The sequence below is a fragment of the Mytilus edulis genome, chromosome 5 (assembly GCF_963676685.1).
Source record: "Mytilus edulis chromosome 5, xbMytEdul2.2, whole genome shotgun sequence".
Lineage (NCBI taxonomy): Eukaryota > Metazoa > Mollusca > Bivalvia > Mytilida > Mytilidae > Mytilus > Mytilus edulis.
In genome coordinates, this window is record NC_092348.1 from 96,443,250 (window position 1) to 96,461,132 (window position 17,883).

At 31.8% G+C, this 17,883-nt stretch overlaps 1 protein-coding gene across 2 annotated transcripts; it reads left to right on the top strand.

Annotated features, from left to right (window-relative positions):
- Nucleotides 1-227: 227 nt before the first annotated feature.
- LOC139524880 (flap endonuclease 1-like) lies at nt 228-11,452 on the top strand. Of its 2 annotated transcripts, XR_011664874.1 has the most exons (14): nt 228-380; nt 2,067-2,169; nt 3,187-3,289; nt 3,873-3,936; nt 4,491-4,600; nt 5,244-5,380; nt 5,876-5,942; nt 6,195-6,326; nt 7,096-7,128; nt 7,486-7,539; nt 9,385-9,449; nt 10,026-10,140; nt 10,819-10,979; nt 11,035-11,158. XR_011664874.1 is itself a non-coding variant. In XM_071320016.1 (13 exons), the coding sequence occupies exons 1-13, from the start codon at nt 299-301 to the stop codon at nt 10,879-10,881; spliced, it is 1,128 nt and encodes a 375-aa protein (XP_071176117.1). In that variant the 5' UTR covers nt 228-298; the 3' UTR covers nt 10,882-11,452. The 2 variants fall into 2 exon arrangements, 1 of the variants encoding a protein (XP_071176117.1); XM_071320016.1 differs by having other exon boundaries at nt 10,819-11,452.
- Nucleotides 11,453-17,883: the final 6,431 nt, after the last annotated feature.

Consider the following 17,883-nt stretch of genomic DNA (forward strand, 5'->3'; position numbering starts at 1 on the left):
ATTTATGCAGAACGTTGTGTTGTTATATTTTGATAAACTTTTTGTTGGTCAACAGATATACTGTACAAATTTCCAGCAATATCATTTTAGCCAAAAAATCGAATATATTTCTTCATTCAAAATTGTTTTATTTTTATCAAATAATTATACTGCATTCCCATGTTGAATATAAAAGAATCAGACAACAAGTTTTAACATTGGTTTTTATTCGTAAATATTTAGAAAGAACTGGTTCCCGTAAATCATTGTTTTTGTTTATTTGGCGGGAAAGCTGCTAACTCATCACTTATTTTTAATCATGGGAATTTTAGGATTGACAAAATTGCTTGGTGATCATGCTCCTGGCTGTATGAAAGAACAAGAGATAAAGAATTATTTTGGTGCGATTCATTTAAAAAAAGTATTAACTATTTGTTGACCAGAGACCAGTGTTGTTGAGCTAGATTTAATTGCCCCCTCCCCTTAAATCTATTTATTTTCAATCTGCCATATACCTTATCGCTTTTTATTCCAATCCAGGTAAGATCTCAAATTATACAACATTTTCATATAGGTGGAACTATCTGGAGCCATGTTTAAGCAATATGTAAAGCATCTACATCTACATTTACATTGTTAATATGCAAGGCAGTGTCTCTGCTTACTTGAGAGGGGTACGAATAGTCAAATTGCCATTTGTAAGCTTCGCGTTCCTACATCCGGTTTTATAATAGAATGCCATCAAAATGGGAATGAAACGTGAAATATAAATGGAAATCCCCATACTATCGATAGTTTCCGTATATATTTCATGTTTCATTCCCAATCCAATGCCATTTTATTATAAAACCAGATTCGGGTAATCGTAGCCTATATACGGCAATTTGACTATTTGTGGGTATGCGCAGACTGCAAAAAGACTAAGGGTCTAAGACCCACCACCCAAGTACTAATTAATTCATTCAATATGGTGCTCATTAAAAACATGCAGGTCTGTTCACAATACGTTTTATCCGTTATACATCCAGTAGAAGTCAGATGGGGAATGAGTGCACCAGACCTTTAACGGATGAATAATGGACAGGTGAGGGATTCAAAACTGGCACAGAACGGACGAGTACCGTGTAAAACGGACACCTGCAGGATGTACATCGGACACTGCATCAGTTGAACATTCTCAAAATTTTCCAAAAAAGAGGATGGACATCAATGGATAAAATGGACCTTGAACAGACATGGAACGGAAATGAACAATAATGAACAGACATCGTAACAGATAAAAAACGGATGTCTAATTGATATGAACGGTTTGAAAGAACGTTATTGGTTCGGCGACTGTTCACGCTCTCCGTTAAGGTGTGACCTGGACTTAATGCAAATACTTTTCAAATAGGCAGTCACAATAAATTATAAACACTTCAAGCAAATAAAATTTAGAATGGAAATGGAGATTTAACAAAGACTTTGAATGATTTTAAGAAGACTTTGAATGGCGAGAATTGGAACCCGTATAAATTTATATGTTTATGTTAATTGTTGAGCTGTGCACACCTGAATAAGTTCTATTTTTATAAATATAAGATATATTAATATATTATAATGTGATCATTTTCGATGAGAAATTGCATTGCTACATTCCAAGATCAGGGGTCAGTAGAAGCCATTGGCTTATTTTAAGGACCCGAAGATATAGGTATAAAGGTATAAAGCAGTCTGGCTTTAGCTGGCGTCTTTTTATATGCTCATTAAGGGGACATTATGGTATACCATTGTCCGTCAGTCCCTCCGTCGCCAACATGTCAAACATTAACTCCAAAACGCTCTAACCAATTTTGACAGTTCTTTAAATGTGCAATAATTTTTGTAATGCCTTTAAGATCAAGTTAATTTGGAATAAACAGAATGGCTTTATATTGCTATCAGCTCTTTGTTTATCAAAACATGGAATTTTTGTCACGTCTCTTCACTTGTAGATGTTAACACAGTACATGTTTTTGTTTTATTTTAAAATATACTTCATGTTTTTACCTGCAATAGCTCTTTGGAAAGTTATTTCATCTAACTCTGAACACCTGTTTGTTTTGTAGGAAGAAAAGTTGCTATTGATGCCTCCATGTGTATCTACCAGTTTCTTATAGCTGTCCGACAAGATGGCAGCCAGTTGATGAATGAAGATGGTGAAACAACAAGGTTAGTTTCTATAGATGGAAATAAATTTTAAATATTATTCCTTAATAAGGGTATTCATGCCTACGGAATTGAATCAAAACTTAAATTGGACTCCGGGTGCTGGAGTTTCTTGCTGCATCATGTGCATTGAAGACCCATTTGTGGCCTTCTGCAGTTTTCTGCTCTATGGTTGGGTTGTTGTCTGAGACTCTCTTTGACACATTCCCCATTTCCATTCTCAATTTTATTCTATACTACTAAAGGAAGTGACCGATTTACTGGAGCTGCTACTCCATCAAAACCATACAAAATCGGAAATATTTGTAGGCATGATATGTAGTGTTTTGTACTTTCTAAATTTGTCATTGAAACAATACTTTTTTCCACAGAAAATGACAACTCTTGAGAAATATTAAAAAATCGGAGACTGTTATCCATCTGTGTCTTATAAGCTTTTGCGCATGACAGTTGACATACACCCAGGGAAATTTAAATCTCTTTGTTTCAACACTTGCCAAATTGTACCACGATTTTGCGGACATCTTCTAGTAGTAGTGTGTGTTTTATCACATGAGTTGTGAATCTCCTTACAAAAGCTGTCATATTTACAATTGTGAACATTAGGATGTACATGTGTATCAGGCAATCAATTTCTTTGTTTTTGATACAAGTTCAATTGATTTTTCTCATTATGAATTAAAAACATACACTACAGCTCAGGTGGAGTTTGCTTTGTCCATCCGTCCACAGTGGACATCAGATAAGCATTTGTTATCAATATTTTTACAAAAACAGTGATTATAGCTGGAGTGGGCACGGGTGGGCTTCCCATTGTGGGCAGGTGGAAAAAACAAAATCCACACTGGTTGTTGTGTAGATGAAACAATTTATTAGTTGTTTTCAGGATGATAAATATTTGTGAGTAAATTTCAAAATTTGCCTTAATCATTGTTAATTTAAAAAAAGAATGAAAATTCAGGCTACAATTTCTCAGATTTTATATAAAAAATATTAGAATATGTTTTTTTTCAATTACAGTCATCTGATGGGTATGTTCTACAGGTCAATCAGAATGTTAGAACATGGCATAAAACCTGTCTATGTATTTGATGGCAAACCTCCAGACATGAAGTCAGGGGAGGTTAGTCAGTATAATATTTATATATTTGATATTGTTTATTTATAAGTTATGACATTTAAATTAAGAGAGAATTCATTGTTTACGAAATAAAATTTTGCAAAAATATGCATTGGATAGATACCAAGTTTTACAATTATTTATAATAAGAATTGTTTGGTATGATTGCCAATGAAACAACTCTCCACAATTTACCAAATGTCGAAATGACATAGAAATGAAGAAATATGGGTCACTGTATCACCTTCAACAATGAGCATATCTCATTCTTAATTCTTTTGATATATATGGAAGTAGAAATTACAAGAGGCCAGGGTACGCCCATGCTTAAAGGAAAACACTATTTTTTTATGTGAATTGTAAAAAGTAAAGTAAATTATATTTAAGAATTCAAAAATCAAAAACACAATTTGCTTTGCAAACTGTTAAAAACCGCATGATGAGCTGTTGTTTTCCTTGGTCTTTGGTGTATAGTTGTCTCATTAACATTACTTTATATATACATAGTTCTGTGTAAAGTACTAATCTTAAATTATACTACTGAAGCTTATACCTTGTTAAAATGTATATGCATGTTGCTTTACAGTTAGAAAAGAGGAAAGAAAGAAGAGAGGAAGCACAGAAAGCATTAGAGAAAGCAGAGGAAGCAGGTAATACTAGTTAAATCTAAGTAATATAATCACAAAAAGTTTCATAGAATGTAAAAACTTAGAGAAAAATATTATAAGTATCATTAATGTAGCAAACCAGTTTTTCTTTTAAGATCATTGTTGTATTCCTTCATTAATACACACCAATCTAACATTGTTTTTAGTTTGTACTAGTTACAATAAGTCCTTTGCTTTGAGATATATTTTTAATAATTGTCATTTTATAGTTGTTGAAAATTGTGAAAGAATAATATTTTTCTTTCATCAGTTCTATTTGACTACATTTGTTATTTTTGTATATATATATGCATGATGTAAACATTATGTTGAGGGTCCAGCTGAACCTCACCTCCAGGTGCAGGATTTTTGCTGTGTTAAAGACCCATGGTTGGCCTTGGGCTGTTTTCTGACGTTTGGTTGAGTTGTTGTCTCTGTGACACATTCCTAATTTCCATTCTCAATTTCTTTAACTTTATAATTATATTTGTTTAAAAAAAAGACTTCTTTATATGTAAATCAATTATTCATTTAACAAAGGTTAATACAATTTACAGGAGATGAAGAAAACATAGAAAAATTCAATCGTCGTCTGGTGAAAGTTTCAAAGCAGCATAATGAAGAATGTAAAGAACTGTTGAAGTTGATGGGAGTCCCATTTATAGAGGTAGAGTTAATATAAGATCAATGTAAATACTATATAGAGAGATAAGTCCTGCATTATTTGCATATAAGTTATAAAAGTGTTTATAATTGACAGCTCTAAAGTACTTTGTGATCAGATTATTCGAATTAATCAATTGGAACTTTCCAGCAGATACCCAACACTATTTTAAAGAATAATTTGGTAATCATCAGAAACTTTAAAATAAATATCTGTATCTTATTTTTCAACCTTTATTTACAACTTCCATCTCACATAGTATTTGTTTGTCATTGAAGATCCCCCAAAAAGGTTATATAATCATTAGAAAAGACCGGAGCAAACTCAGAATGTATATGATCTAACAAATAGGGAGAAACTAAAAAATTACAGCTTGATTTATTATAGAAGTTTGTTTATACTGACAGTATATACTTAGATCATATATTTGAAGAGATCAGCTTAGATTCCAATATACCCGGTATATGGGTTGTTTTCTAAACCCTATTCCCTGACTAGATGGAAAACCAACAAATCCCCATGACCTAAAACAAAGAAATAAAATATGAGCATAGTTTGTCTATGATAGTAATTGTTCTGATGTGACTTTCAATGTTATTTATGACAATCTTATGAAGTATTGTCTAAGATAATAATTGTATTGTAGGCTCCTGGTGAAGCTGAAGCCCAGTGTGCTGTGTTAGTTAAAGCTGGTAAAGTATACGCTACTGGTACTGAAGATATGGATGCTCTTACGTTTGGAACCAGTGTACAGCTGAGAAATCTAACAGTTGCTGAAGCAAGGTACTCTTCATAAATTGTTTTTGTCATACATATCCGTCCTTTTAGGGCAAATATTAAGTCAATCTTGACAATAACATTATAATAACATAAAAAAAATGTGCTCAAAGATAGTTGGGTTTAACAATTATCTACATTGATCAGACATGACACCATTAATTATATTTTATTTTATTTACCATTAATAACACTGATTTGTTTTGTGTTGTATAATAAAGAGACAAACATGGAGAATGGAAATAGAGTTGACCTTGTAAAAGTGTATGAGCACCAGGCATCAAATGACATGCCCACAATACATGATAAACTTTAATTATTTTAAATGACTTATATAAATTTGAATTTTATATTTTTAGCCAGGGTAACGGATATTTAGTGGTTTGTTATTGTAATTGCAGATAACATTTTCTTATGGCGTCAGAATAAGGTCTAATTGCTTGTAATATTTTCATTTGTTTTCATTAGTACATTTATCTACATGTTATATCTATATTTCAGAAAATTACCTATAAAAGAATTTCATTATCAGAAACTTTTGGAAGAATTAGGAATGAATAAAGATGAGGTATTTAAAATATTTGGTGGATTTTATATTTTATGTATAAATATTTTATTTAAAAATAATTTCATTGCATTGTAATGCTGAGCATTCAGATATGTCTGACAACTGCTAGAGTAAAGTAGTCTCTTTGTTTGGTCATTGAAATTTTCATTCACTAGAGAATTGAATATTAAATTTATATTTTCTTGTAGCTGAGAGTTTTTCATGTCTTCTAAATGTTCACGTTGTTTAATTGCTTGAAATTTTTAATTTCAGTTTATTGATCTATGTATTTTACTTGGTTGTGACTATTGTGAATCCATCAGAGGAATTGGACCAAAGAGGGCATATGATTTAGTCAAACAGCATCATAGTATTGAAGAAATCCTAAAACATCTAGACAGCAAGGTAACATGGCCAAAATAACAACTAATATAAAAAAAGAAGATGTGGTATGATTGACAATGAGACAACTCTCCACAAGAGACCAAAATGACATAGATATTAACAAGTTTTTGTTAGTCGTATACTGAAACCTCAGAAAACAAATTATAAATTACACTAACAAAGTTTCAGCTTTTTAAGTATAAAAGTTGTTACTCCCAAGATGCTACATCAGATAAAATCTTTTCTATTAGAATTCTAAAATTCTAAAGGTCAAGGTCAATAATCATGTGTAAGATAAATAAAGTTTGGTATGTTGAAAAATTATATTAGAAAAGAAAAAAATATCAAAATGTGTTTTTCTATTGGAAAATAAAATTTGATGATTATGAACAATTTGGTGTTATCTTTCTCTTTGTTAAAATATTGGAGGCAAAAAAGTTACTGCTTTACCTGCTTGCCAAGTTTGATTTTCATTCTTGCTACAATTTTATTTACAGTAATGCCACTTGATTTATCTCAAAATTGAACAAAAGTTTCATGAAAATAGCATTATGTTTGGTATATGTAAGGAACTGACTTTTTTGTGGTATGATGAGGTTAGAGAGATGCACTTGAATTGTTTCAAATTGATGAAATGGTGTCTTGAGATGATTAATTTAATTTGGTATGAAATGAGATCTTATAGGCTTAATTTGTCTTCCTTTTCAATATGTGTACATTTTTGTAGCATCTGTTAGCTGTACATATTTTTAAATTGTCCTTTAAGCATATCGTTTATTTTACTTTACAGAAATACACAGTACCAGAAGATTGGATGTTCAAGGTATGTTATAGCTTCAAACCACCTTTACCTTAATGATTTTATCATTCAATTCTAATAATAAGGACATATGATTTGCCATTTGTGACTTAAAACAAATATACATAAAAGTAAATCACATAATTTGCATATGCCCAGATTCATTTGTCTATACCAGTTTTTATGGGGAAAAAAGTAGTTCTACAAGATTTAGCTTTTTCAGAGATTTTCAACTTTAAACCTAAAATTGCTTCCCAAATAAAATCAAATACATTTTTGTGTGTCCATAAGAAATTATCAGAATGAATTTTAGTTAGATTTTTAATGCACATATTAAAGTAGTCCTTATTTTGATTATAATCATAAGCTTTAACTTTGCAGGAGGCAAGACGTTTGTTTCAGGAACCTGAAGTTACAGACCCAGAGACATTAGATGTAAGTACCATATAACTTTAAACCATTGGACACTGTCGTTCACACGTTCTGTGTTTATGATAAATGTATTATTTGTGGGCTTTGCCATGATTAATGTTGTTACAATAGCTGTAGTTGGGAAAGGAAAACATCATTCCTCCTTATTTAAGGGTATATGATACAGTTTTGATCCCATATTTGAATTTTGATGAAAATTTGCATGCAGGCTATTTTTTACCTGATTAAATGAAATATGTAATAAAAAATATACCTTCATGTGCTTCTTTTTGAGTAAATTGAGGTTCAAATTTCAGATATTTCCTCAAAATATGGATTTGTGAACGTATTTTTCCTTTTGATAGAAATACATAACTTTTTTGTTTTAAAAGATAAACACAAGCTGTTTTTTGCTAAATTATTTGTGATTTATGTGTTATATAAATATTGCATAAATTTGAACATTTTTTTTTTACAAATAACTCAAATTTATCAAATGTTCATGAATATAGAAAAAACGTCATTTTTTGCTGTATATTATTTAAATTTAAAAAATAATGTGCTATTTAACTTTTCATGAAAATTGGTACACATAATCTTCTTATGTAATCAAACCAAATGTCATTTTAAAAAAGAGGGGTCCATGAACTCGTTTTCAAGTTAAATCAGTTTGAACGATTAAAATCAGCCGAAAACTGCATCTTTTCCCGATAAGTCAATGTTTGACGTCGCGAAAAATAACAATTTACGTTAGCAACGCCATTACCTCCCCTGTAACTGTAACATATGCCCTTAATATGTATCTGACAAAGATGGATGGTATTTAAACAATATGGAATCTAACATCCTTGTGTAGGAATATCAATGTAAGCTAGGATTGACCAGTAACTCCTGTTTTAATGACCTGGAAGAACTAATTATTTTAGGACTGCTTAAAAACATGGGATTGTCCAAATGACTGAAGTTAAGCTCTATGCCTTATTTTCTGAACTTAGTTTTGGAAAAGTAGAATTTAAAAACATCTTGTGACTCATCTTGCAAACAGTTATTTAAACTTTGATACATTCGATGACATCAACAAAAGATAATTCTGATAACAATACAGCACTTAGTTGACAAGTTTCCAAGATTTTGATTTCACAAAATAGATAGGGTTGGTTGAATCCATGCAACAAAGCAATATAGGTAATTAGTTTGATTTAATTTTAAAGTTAATCAACAAATCTGACCTTAGAGGGAAGAAAATTAAAATAATTAGGAGATAACTGTACTGTATTTTAAGCTCCGACGGCATCAATTGGGGATTTGATGTTCGCAAATTAAGTTTACTGGCGACGCGTTAGCAGAGACAGTAAACAGGTATTTGCGACCATCAAATCCCCGATTGATGCCGTCGGAGCTTAAAATACAATATTGTTATCTCCATTCTAATGAAACTGACAGAAAACAACGTTAAAACATGTGTTTAAAATCTGTCATATGCCGTCTGCGCTTGCGTGTTGTCCCATAGCATCAATTGTCAATTGTAAATAAGTGACGTTATCCAATCAAAATGAACGTTACAAACGTTATTGCATTAGAATTACTTATATTGCTTTGTTGCATGGATTCAACCAACCCTATCTATATTGTTGACATAGCATATGAGTGTCTCCAGCAATTATTATAGCTGATTTGACATTTTTCTTTGTTACAAGTAATTTTAGCACATACATTGATGTCAACTATTGAGGGTGATATCTTTTAAAAATATATTTGGAAAAGAAAGAGTTAGTGGTTCAAGATAAATACTGATGCCTTACACATTGTTGAATTCAGCAGTCTTACCAACATTATTCCCATGATTTCAGTATAATATTTTATTTCCAGTTAAAATGGACAGATCCTGATGAGGAAGCTTTAGTAGACTATATGGTAAACAAGAAAAACTTCAGGTAAATAATAGGAAAAGTTAAATAATGAAAGTACCGAACTCGGAGGAAATCTCAAAACGAAAGTCCAAAATCGAAAGCTGTGAACACATCAAAAGTATGGATAACAACTGTTATATTCCTGACTTGATACAGGAATTAGAAAAGGGGTGAAAAAAGAAATAGAGTAGTTTTAATTATTTTATTGACTCAATTGAAAAATTACTATGTAATATTTTTTATTTAAAAGTATATTTTTTCACCCTTGTATGACTATCAGTTTCAAAAATGATTTGAAAAGCAATAGCACTTTATTGAGATTCTGGAAAATTCATTTGGTCCTTTGAATTCTTCAAGGAAAAATCAATCATAAGAAGAGGTTTTGTTTTTAAAGTTATAATTTCATTGCCAATTAAGAATAGGTAGTTATGGTGTATCGTTCTTCATATAAAAAACTGCTTATGAAATTTGGATCAGAATATAATGTAAATTTGGAATAAATATAAAGTACCTTGCATACAGTATGTGTGGTTAACCAACTCTCATTTAATTTATTTTAAGAAGATTATAGTACTGTCTAAATAAAAATATATATTACAGTGAAGACAGGATAAGGAATGGTATTAAAAAGTTACAGAAAGCTAAACAAGGATCAACACAGGGCAGACTGGATTCCTTTTTCTCTGTCGTGTCTACAACAAGTACTAAGAGAAAGGTAGGTTAAACCAAAACAGGGACCCAGTTGTATGATAATAAAATTTTCTGTCTAATATGTAAATAGAATAAGGAGCTGTGGCATGATAGCCTCATACCTTGTATCAAGAGTATGAATATTCTCATCCTATTGATTTATGTTATAATCCTCTATGCTTTGAAAAGATATTTTTATATTCAATGAGGACACTACTTTTAAATCCATGTAAAGATTGAAAGGAATGCAATCAAAACACAATGATACTGATTTTATATCTAAATCTTCCAAGGTTTATCACCAACTTTGAGATAAACAAAATACAGTGCATTGATCATAACATTCTATACATACATTCCATTCACACTTCCAGAAGTTTATCAATGAGATATATGCTAGGAATAAAATATCTAGTCTAAGTCATTGTTCTATTCCTCTTTAAACATTGCAGTTATCTCCCTTTTTCAGTATTATACATGAACCAATGCTTGGTACAATGTACAAATTAATTTAACTTCTCACTGATAGAAAAGTGCAATCTTTACCAAGCTAACAAGCACTTTGATTGTGTAATGTTTTAAATTATGATTACTTGAAAGAAAGTCGCAGTCAAAGAATATAAAAAACTGCATGTAAAAGTTTGGAGAACTTGCTAATTCAAAGGAATCCAAAACTCCTAATTTGGTACTTTTATTTTTACAGCAAGAAGAACAAAAAGGATCAGCAAAGAAGAAAGCCAAAGGATCATATAAAAGAGGGAAATGATGAAGAAGTGGACTGAAAGATTTAAAGGCATTTTTTATTTTGGTTGGAACTAACCACTTGTGGAATGATTATTTCATAGCATTGAAAAGTTTATAGTAATGAAGTGGAATTATCATGTAATCATGTACTCATGTTGACTGTTAAAATCTAAACATGAAATGGAATTATCATGTAATCATGTACTCATCTTGACTGTTAAATTTAGATTTATCAGTGAACAAAATTAGAATTGATGTTCAACATATTAATGAATTTTAACCATTCACAAAACATCAAAGTGAACTTTGTCTTTGTTTTTTGAGGTCTTTTAAAGAGTTGCAAAATGATATTAAAGCATTGGGAGGAATTTAAAGGTTGAACAACCTTTTCAATGTCCTTTTAGATGTTCATCTGGGAACTGTTATTAGGAAGTTCTTACTGATTCTAAAATACCATAATTTAAAAAAAAAATGGAAAATATTATGTAGAACTACTTTACATTTGTGTTACTTAAAAAATCATGTTATGCCATTGCTGTGTACATCTTTATAAAGTTTACATTGATGGTAATAAATCGTTATGAAAACTATCATTTATGTGTTAATTGATTATTAATGTGTACCTTATTCTATATGGATAATCATGAAAGTCCAACATTCTGTAGGCGAATGAAATGAAATAAAATTATTTATAGGTTTTCTGTTTTCATCAAATTGTATTAAAAAAACTTTTAAAATGTCTCCTTGGACAATAATTACTTGGTGGTAATACAACTATACACCTGAGTGTTGATGTTTGTCTGGCAAGGTACAACTGACCTTTAACTCATTTTCATGGTTCATTGGTTTGACTGTTTATCAAAAACTAAGCAATAAGTCAATTATTTGTGCATGGAATGTTTGCAAGGTATACATGTATTTCTGGCATGGTTAATCTGACCTTGACCTATTTTTCATGGTTAAGCTTTCGATGTCATTTTGTCAGGGTTGTGTTTCTTTCTTCGATAATGTAAGCAATAGTTCAACTATATATGGTGTATGGAATTATGGCATAGTATACATGTCTGTCTGATATGGTTCATTTTACCTTGACCATGACCTCGTTTTTAGCTCACCTGAACTGAAAGATAGAGTGAGCTTTTCTTATCACTTGGCGTTCGTCATCCGTCGTCTTGTCATCCATTTCCTTTTACAATAATCTTCTCCTCTGAAACTAATGGGCCAGGTTCGTTAGAGATAATTGTAAGCAGAAAGAATATTCAGTAAAAGATAATTGTAAGCAGAAAGAATGTTCAGTAAAAGATAATTGTAAGCAGAAAGAATGTTCAGTAAAAGATAATTGTAAGCAGAAAGAATGTTCAGTAAAAGATAATTGTAAGCAGAAAGAATGTTCAGTAAAAGATAATTGTAAGCAGAAAGAATGTTCAGTAAAAGATAATTGTAAGCAGAAAGAATGTTCAGTAAAGTAAGATCTACAAACACAATTTTGTGATGGATTGATCTTTGTCCTTTGTTTAATATGCACATAGACCAAGGTAAGCGACACAGGTTCTTAAGAGCCTCTAGTTTTCATTGGGCACATTTCTAGGATACACTTTGCAATAGGTTTACTATATTTGATGAATGGAAAGAAAATAAAGTACATGTATTTCTGAGTTTATCTGACCTCGACCTCATCTACATTGATAATATTAGTTTTATTTGAAAGTTATATCAAAACCATCATTTCACACACTTTCAACATAAAGACAATAACAATCAAAACCAAGGAGTAAACAAAGACTGAAAAAATCAAAGGACATTTACATCAACAGTTATAAATGATAAATAAGAAACAAAACGAACTCCACTAAAAACCCAAGTGAAATCAGGTAAGCATTTCCTGCACCATATACTGCACCCGTCGTTTTATTTCTTTGTTCAGTTCAGTAATAATGGAAGGTTATGACTGAGGAAGAATATCAGATATGATTTCAGACACACTTTTGTCCTAATGGCCAATCAGCTCATGATAACGGCTGTAAAATTTCTTGAGTGATGACCTTAATTTGATTGATTCATAGCCCTGTTTTAGCAACTTTTGTTGCTACACAGAAATGGAAAGTAGACTATAGGAAAATTAAAATCATTGCGTTTGTCATAAATTTTGGTATTCAACCTACCTTCAGTAGTCATTTCGAGAAAAAGGTCTAAATATGAAGCAGATTTATCTGTGTCGGTAGTATGTTTAATTTCAAGTTCACTTGGATATATTAAATGTAAGTGATCACTGAATCTATTATTATTAAAAGACAGTACATCATCAATATACCGAAAGGTGAAATTAAGACTGGGCTAATTTCTTTATTCCGACAAGTTCTTTCAGTCGAGCTTAAAGTTTAGTATGTGGAATAGTGGTATAAAGAGTTGATAAATCAAAGGTTTTAATGTTGGTACAATGTTTTAATGATTGAGATTGTAAATTCACTAATAAGGCCACACCAATTTGATTCCTTGTTCGATGGACCCGCCCGCACCTATTTTTTTCAAAACAGATTTTTTTTTTTTTTTATATTCCCGCTTCCCGCATCCGGAAATGTAATCATGTCCATTTCCCGCACCGTTTTTATGCCCCATTATGGGGCATTATGTTTTCTGGTCTGTGCGTCCGTCCGTCCGTCCGTTCGTCCGTCTGTCTGTTCGTTCGTCCGTTCGTCCGTCTGTCTGTTCGTTCGTCCGTCTGTCCCGCTTCAGGTTAAAGTTTTTGGTCAAGGTAGTTTTTGAAGAAGTTGAAGTCCAATCAACTTGAAACTTAGTACACATGTTCCTTATGATATGATCTTTCTAATTTTAAAGCCAAATTAAACTTTTGACCCCAATTTCACGGTCCATTGAACATAGAAAATGAAAGTGCATGGTTAAAGTTTTTGGTCAAGGTAGTTTTTGATGAAGTTGAAGTCCAATCAACTTGAAACTTAGTACACATGTTCCCTATGATATTATCTTTCTAATTTTAATGCCTAATTATATTTTTTATCCAATTTCGTGGTCCATTGAACATGGAAAATGATAGTGCGAGTGGGGCATCCGTGTACTTTGGACACATTCTTGTTTTGTAAATATTATAAAAAGATATCAACATTTGTTTTTAAAATCACAGTCTAACCTGTATATAACGATTTTAAACATAAAAGCAACCCACCACACTTTGTAAATATCTGTGAGAATATTTGTTTCATCATGAAACCTATTTATCCAAAGCGTGAGTGCTCTGATATAAATTTATAACAGCGGAAATACCTGCAAAGAACAAACAATTGGTTACTTTCACCCTTACATTTACTTATATTCCCTATCAAAAAAATGTTCGTTGTTAGAATAAAGTACAAAGAACTTCTGAAGGATTTGCCTTCAACTGCAATTATATTGTATGCTGGCGAAACAAAACTATCCATAGCCGCTGCATGTTTATGCACCTGTCCTGATTGATTGAGGGGCCTGTCGTTCAGCAGTTATCGTTTGTTGATGTTGTTGATTGGTATTTTCTCGTTTGGATATACATGATATATAAATTAGATCGTTGGTTTTCCTGTTCGAATTGTGTACGCTAATAATTTTGGGGTCCTTTATAGCCTACTGTTTGGTCTGTATCAAAGCCCTGTGTAAAAGGCCGTACTTTGACCTGTGTTTGTTATTATCAGGTTGAGAACAACCCTCCCTCGGACAAGGAGGTCATTTTACTGATGTAGAAAAGAAATAGAAATACCAAGGATTTGTATAGTTCTTCTATACAAAACCTTTGAAAACTTACTCAAAAAGAGGAGAGTTACATCATATTTTAAACAACTTTTTTCTGAAAGAAGGGTCCACTTATTTTGAATAATATTAAACTGTTAAAGTATATGTGTTAACATGGTTAAAGTCAAGGAATATTACAAAATTCTTGGACATGTTTTGACCATGTAATACCAGATAGATATATAGTTCTTTGAGAAAATATGAACCCTTTTCTACAAACAAATATATTATAACTTATATTGATCCCTCATAAAACATGTAAAAGGGATATTTTTACATTAAGGGGTTGTCCCCAAACTGATTATGACTTGGATGGAGAATTGTCTCAATGTCAGTCACACATACATAGACTAGAATTAATTATTTCTTGGTGAACAGGGAAAAAATACTTCAGAAATTAAAGAAATGTCAAAGTACAAGTGATAAATCAAGCTATAATATTGTCAAAACCTACTATTTTATGTTTACAAAAAAAAATTATAATTGCTCGCCTTTACTTTTCAAGCTTCGCCTCAAAATTTTGCAAATTTAATATTTTTTATTAAAATTTTTAAATCGCTCGCTCGCCCCAAATTTTGGAGTCCAAAATTCCGTAGAACAAGAAATTAAATTGGTGTGGCCTAACTTTTGAATTTTTGAGTATCCACATCTGATTAACACCACTTCTTGAATATGCAGTTTCAGATATTTCTGAAGTCCTTCTTTGACTGCAGTTAATATGGCAGTAAGAACTTTAGAAAGGGGTTTAGTGGAACATTTGGAAGAACCTGCAGTATACCTTTCCTTTTAAGGATTCATGTGAAGCTTAGGAATCCAATATATAGATGGAAAATTCAATCAGTTCCCTAAATGGTAGGTCGTTGATATTTGGTATGCATATGTATTAGCATTGCCGTTGTTTTCACATAGAGATTATTTGGTGAAGCCCCTCAGTCATATGTCAAAAAAATATGTTCGAGTTAAAGTACCAAATCATTTGATTTATAACCTCTTTATGGTATATGGTTTCACAGATGTCACTGGAAACGAGATTTAAATCTCAGTTTCTGATGGCATCTGCTATTTGTTTGTGTTGATCACGTGAGAACAAATTCGAAGAAAAGAGGACAGGATTGTGGTTAGGAAAATGCCTGTACCAAGTCAGGAATATGACAGTTGTTGTCCATTCGTTTGATATGTTTGTGCTTTTGATTTTGTCATTTGATTAGGGACTTTCAGTTTTGAATTTCCGTGGAGTCCAGTATTTTTGTGATTTTTGGAAAATGACGCTTTCAGCGGCTTGTTCCGATACTATTGACCTGAACTTCCATTACATTTCTCTGCCTACCGCGCTTGGTTCGTATTTACTTTCCATTACATTTCTCCGTCTGCCGCGCTTGGTTTCGTATTTACTATTTTACATACAAACTGGAATCTGCTTGTATCGGATCCTTGTGTAGTAATCAACCGGGAACCAGTTTACATACCTCCGGTCCTTCTTATTACCAAAAAGATCGAAGTGTACCAACCAATGTTGTTAAGATACTCATAAATATATTTTTATACCTTTATTGATTATGTGAAGTAAAACTAAAACATTGTTAAAACATTAAAGATATATAATTAATCGGGGAAAACTTGATAGTCTTTTCGTTTTACAAACAACTGCTTTTTTTATAAGAAAATAAAATGTGTCCGTGTTGGTCTAATTTTTACTGGTTATTAGACAGATCGGGGTAGCGGAAATCCGACTCAATCTTTGTTTACAATACAGTAGAGTCTACAGACTGTATCTGAATGACATGTGAATAAATTGTCGATATCGATGCTGGCTTTAATACAACGGTTTGTGAGAGCATCTCCAATTTATTGGCGGGGCGGGAGAACAGATTTGAAGCTCTCTACGTTTGATGCGTGCACAAAAGTGTCGTATAGCTGATTCGGTGCGATCACTGTCTTACAAAGTTTGAATATTGTACGGTGTTTTGCTTGTTGGAATGTCAATACACTCACAGTTAGAGTTATTCTTTACTGACCCTTTACTTGCTTTTTCACAATAATTCTTGCGTGGTATTCTTTGAATTTCTCGTCAGTTATGGTTCTCTTCGGACATGCTTTTTAGAGGAATTCGTCTGGTTCAACAGCGTGAATCAGCCCCTCAACTACTTTCACATAAATACTAACTTTGGCTTCAACGCCTTGTTCGTCCTTGTCTGGAGATCTTGTTGTAGTTCCAGTTTGGCAAGCATTTTGGAGACTTATCCATCCTCTCTTCACTCTGATGATAAATTTTGCCGCTTGGCATGTTTATTTTTGTTACCGGGTAGGGGTCACATACTATAGCTCCATATTAAATAATGAGATCAATTCCTAAAGGTCTAGTTCATTATCCAATCTGACACAAATTTCAATAACTGGAATGCCACCCAAGTTGAATATATGGTGACCCACTAAAACAGCATAATTACTTGGAATTGTGTTTAATACCATGATGGTTCGATGGCATAAACTTGAATGGAGACATAAATTTGACATGAAAGATTGTGGATTAGTGTAAAATAAAAAAAACTAGCTTACTATGATATATGGTTAAAGAATGAATATCAAATTATATGGGTCCTCCGAGTATGGGTCATGGTCAGAGTTGTTATATACTATCAAAAAAAGTAAAATCACAAAAATACTGAACTCAGAGGAAAATCAATTTGAAAAGTCCATAATCACATGGCAAAATCAAAAAACAAAACGCATCAAAAACGAATGGACAAGAACTGTCATATTCCTTTTTGAATGGCAGAGAAAATTTTCAAGTTTTATATAAAGGGACCTGACTGACAGGAAATAAAAAAATCAAAGGAGTATCCCTATTTGTCTAATCTTCAAGGTGAAATAAAACAAGTATAACAATATTATGCTATTGTGTAAATCTACAGAAATAGAATTTGCTTCAAGTAACAGAAATAACTATGTCACTGGTAACTTATTTAATGAGTATGTGGGTAATTAGTCCTATAACATATGACCTCGGGAGCATCATTTACTATTTCTATTTACTGTTATGATAATTTATTTTATTATCAATGTGTCACACTTCGCATTCAAAATAAAAAAAATAAAAAATGAAAATATCAGTATAAAAACTTTTTTAAAAATTGAATAAAAATGCGAAGTCATATGTTATAGGACTATTGGGGTATAAGAGCTTGTTACAAAAGGCTCTTCATATTCATTTGGTTTAAAAAGGATACTAGTAGTCTGTATTCTTGAT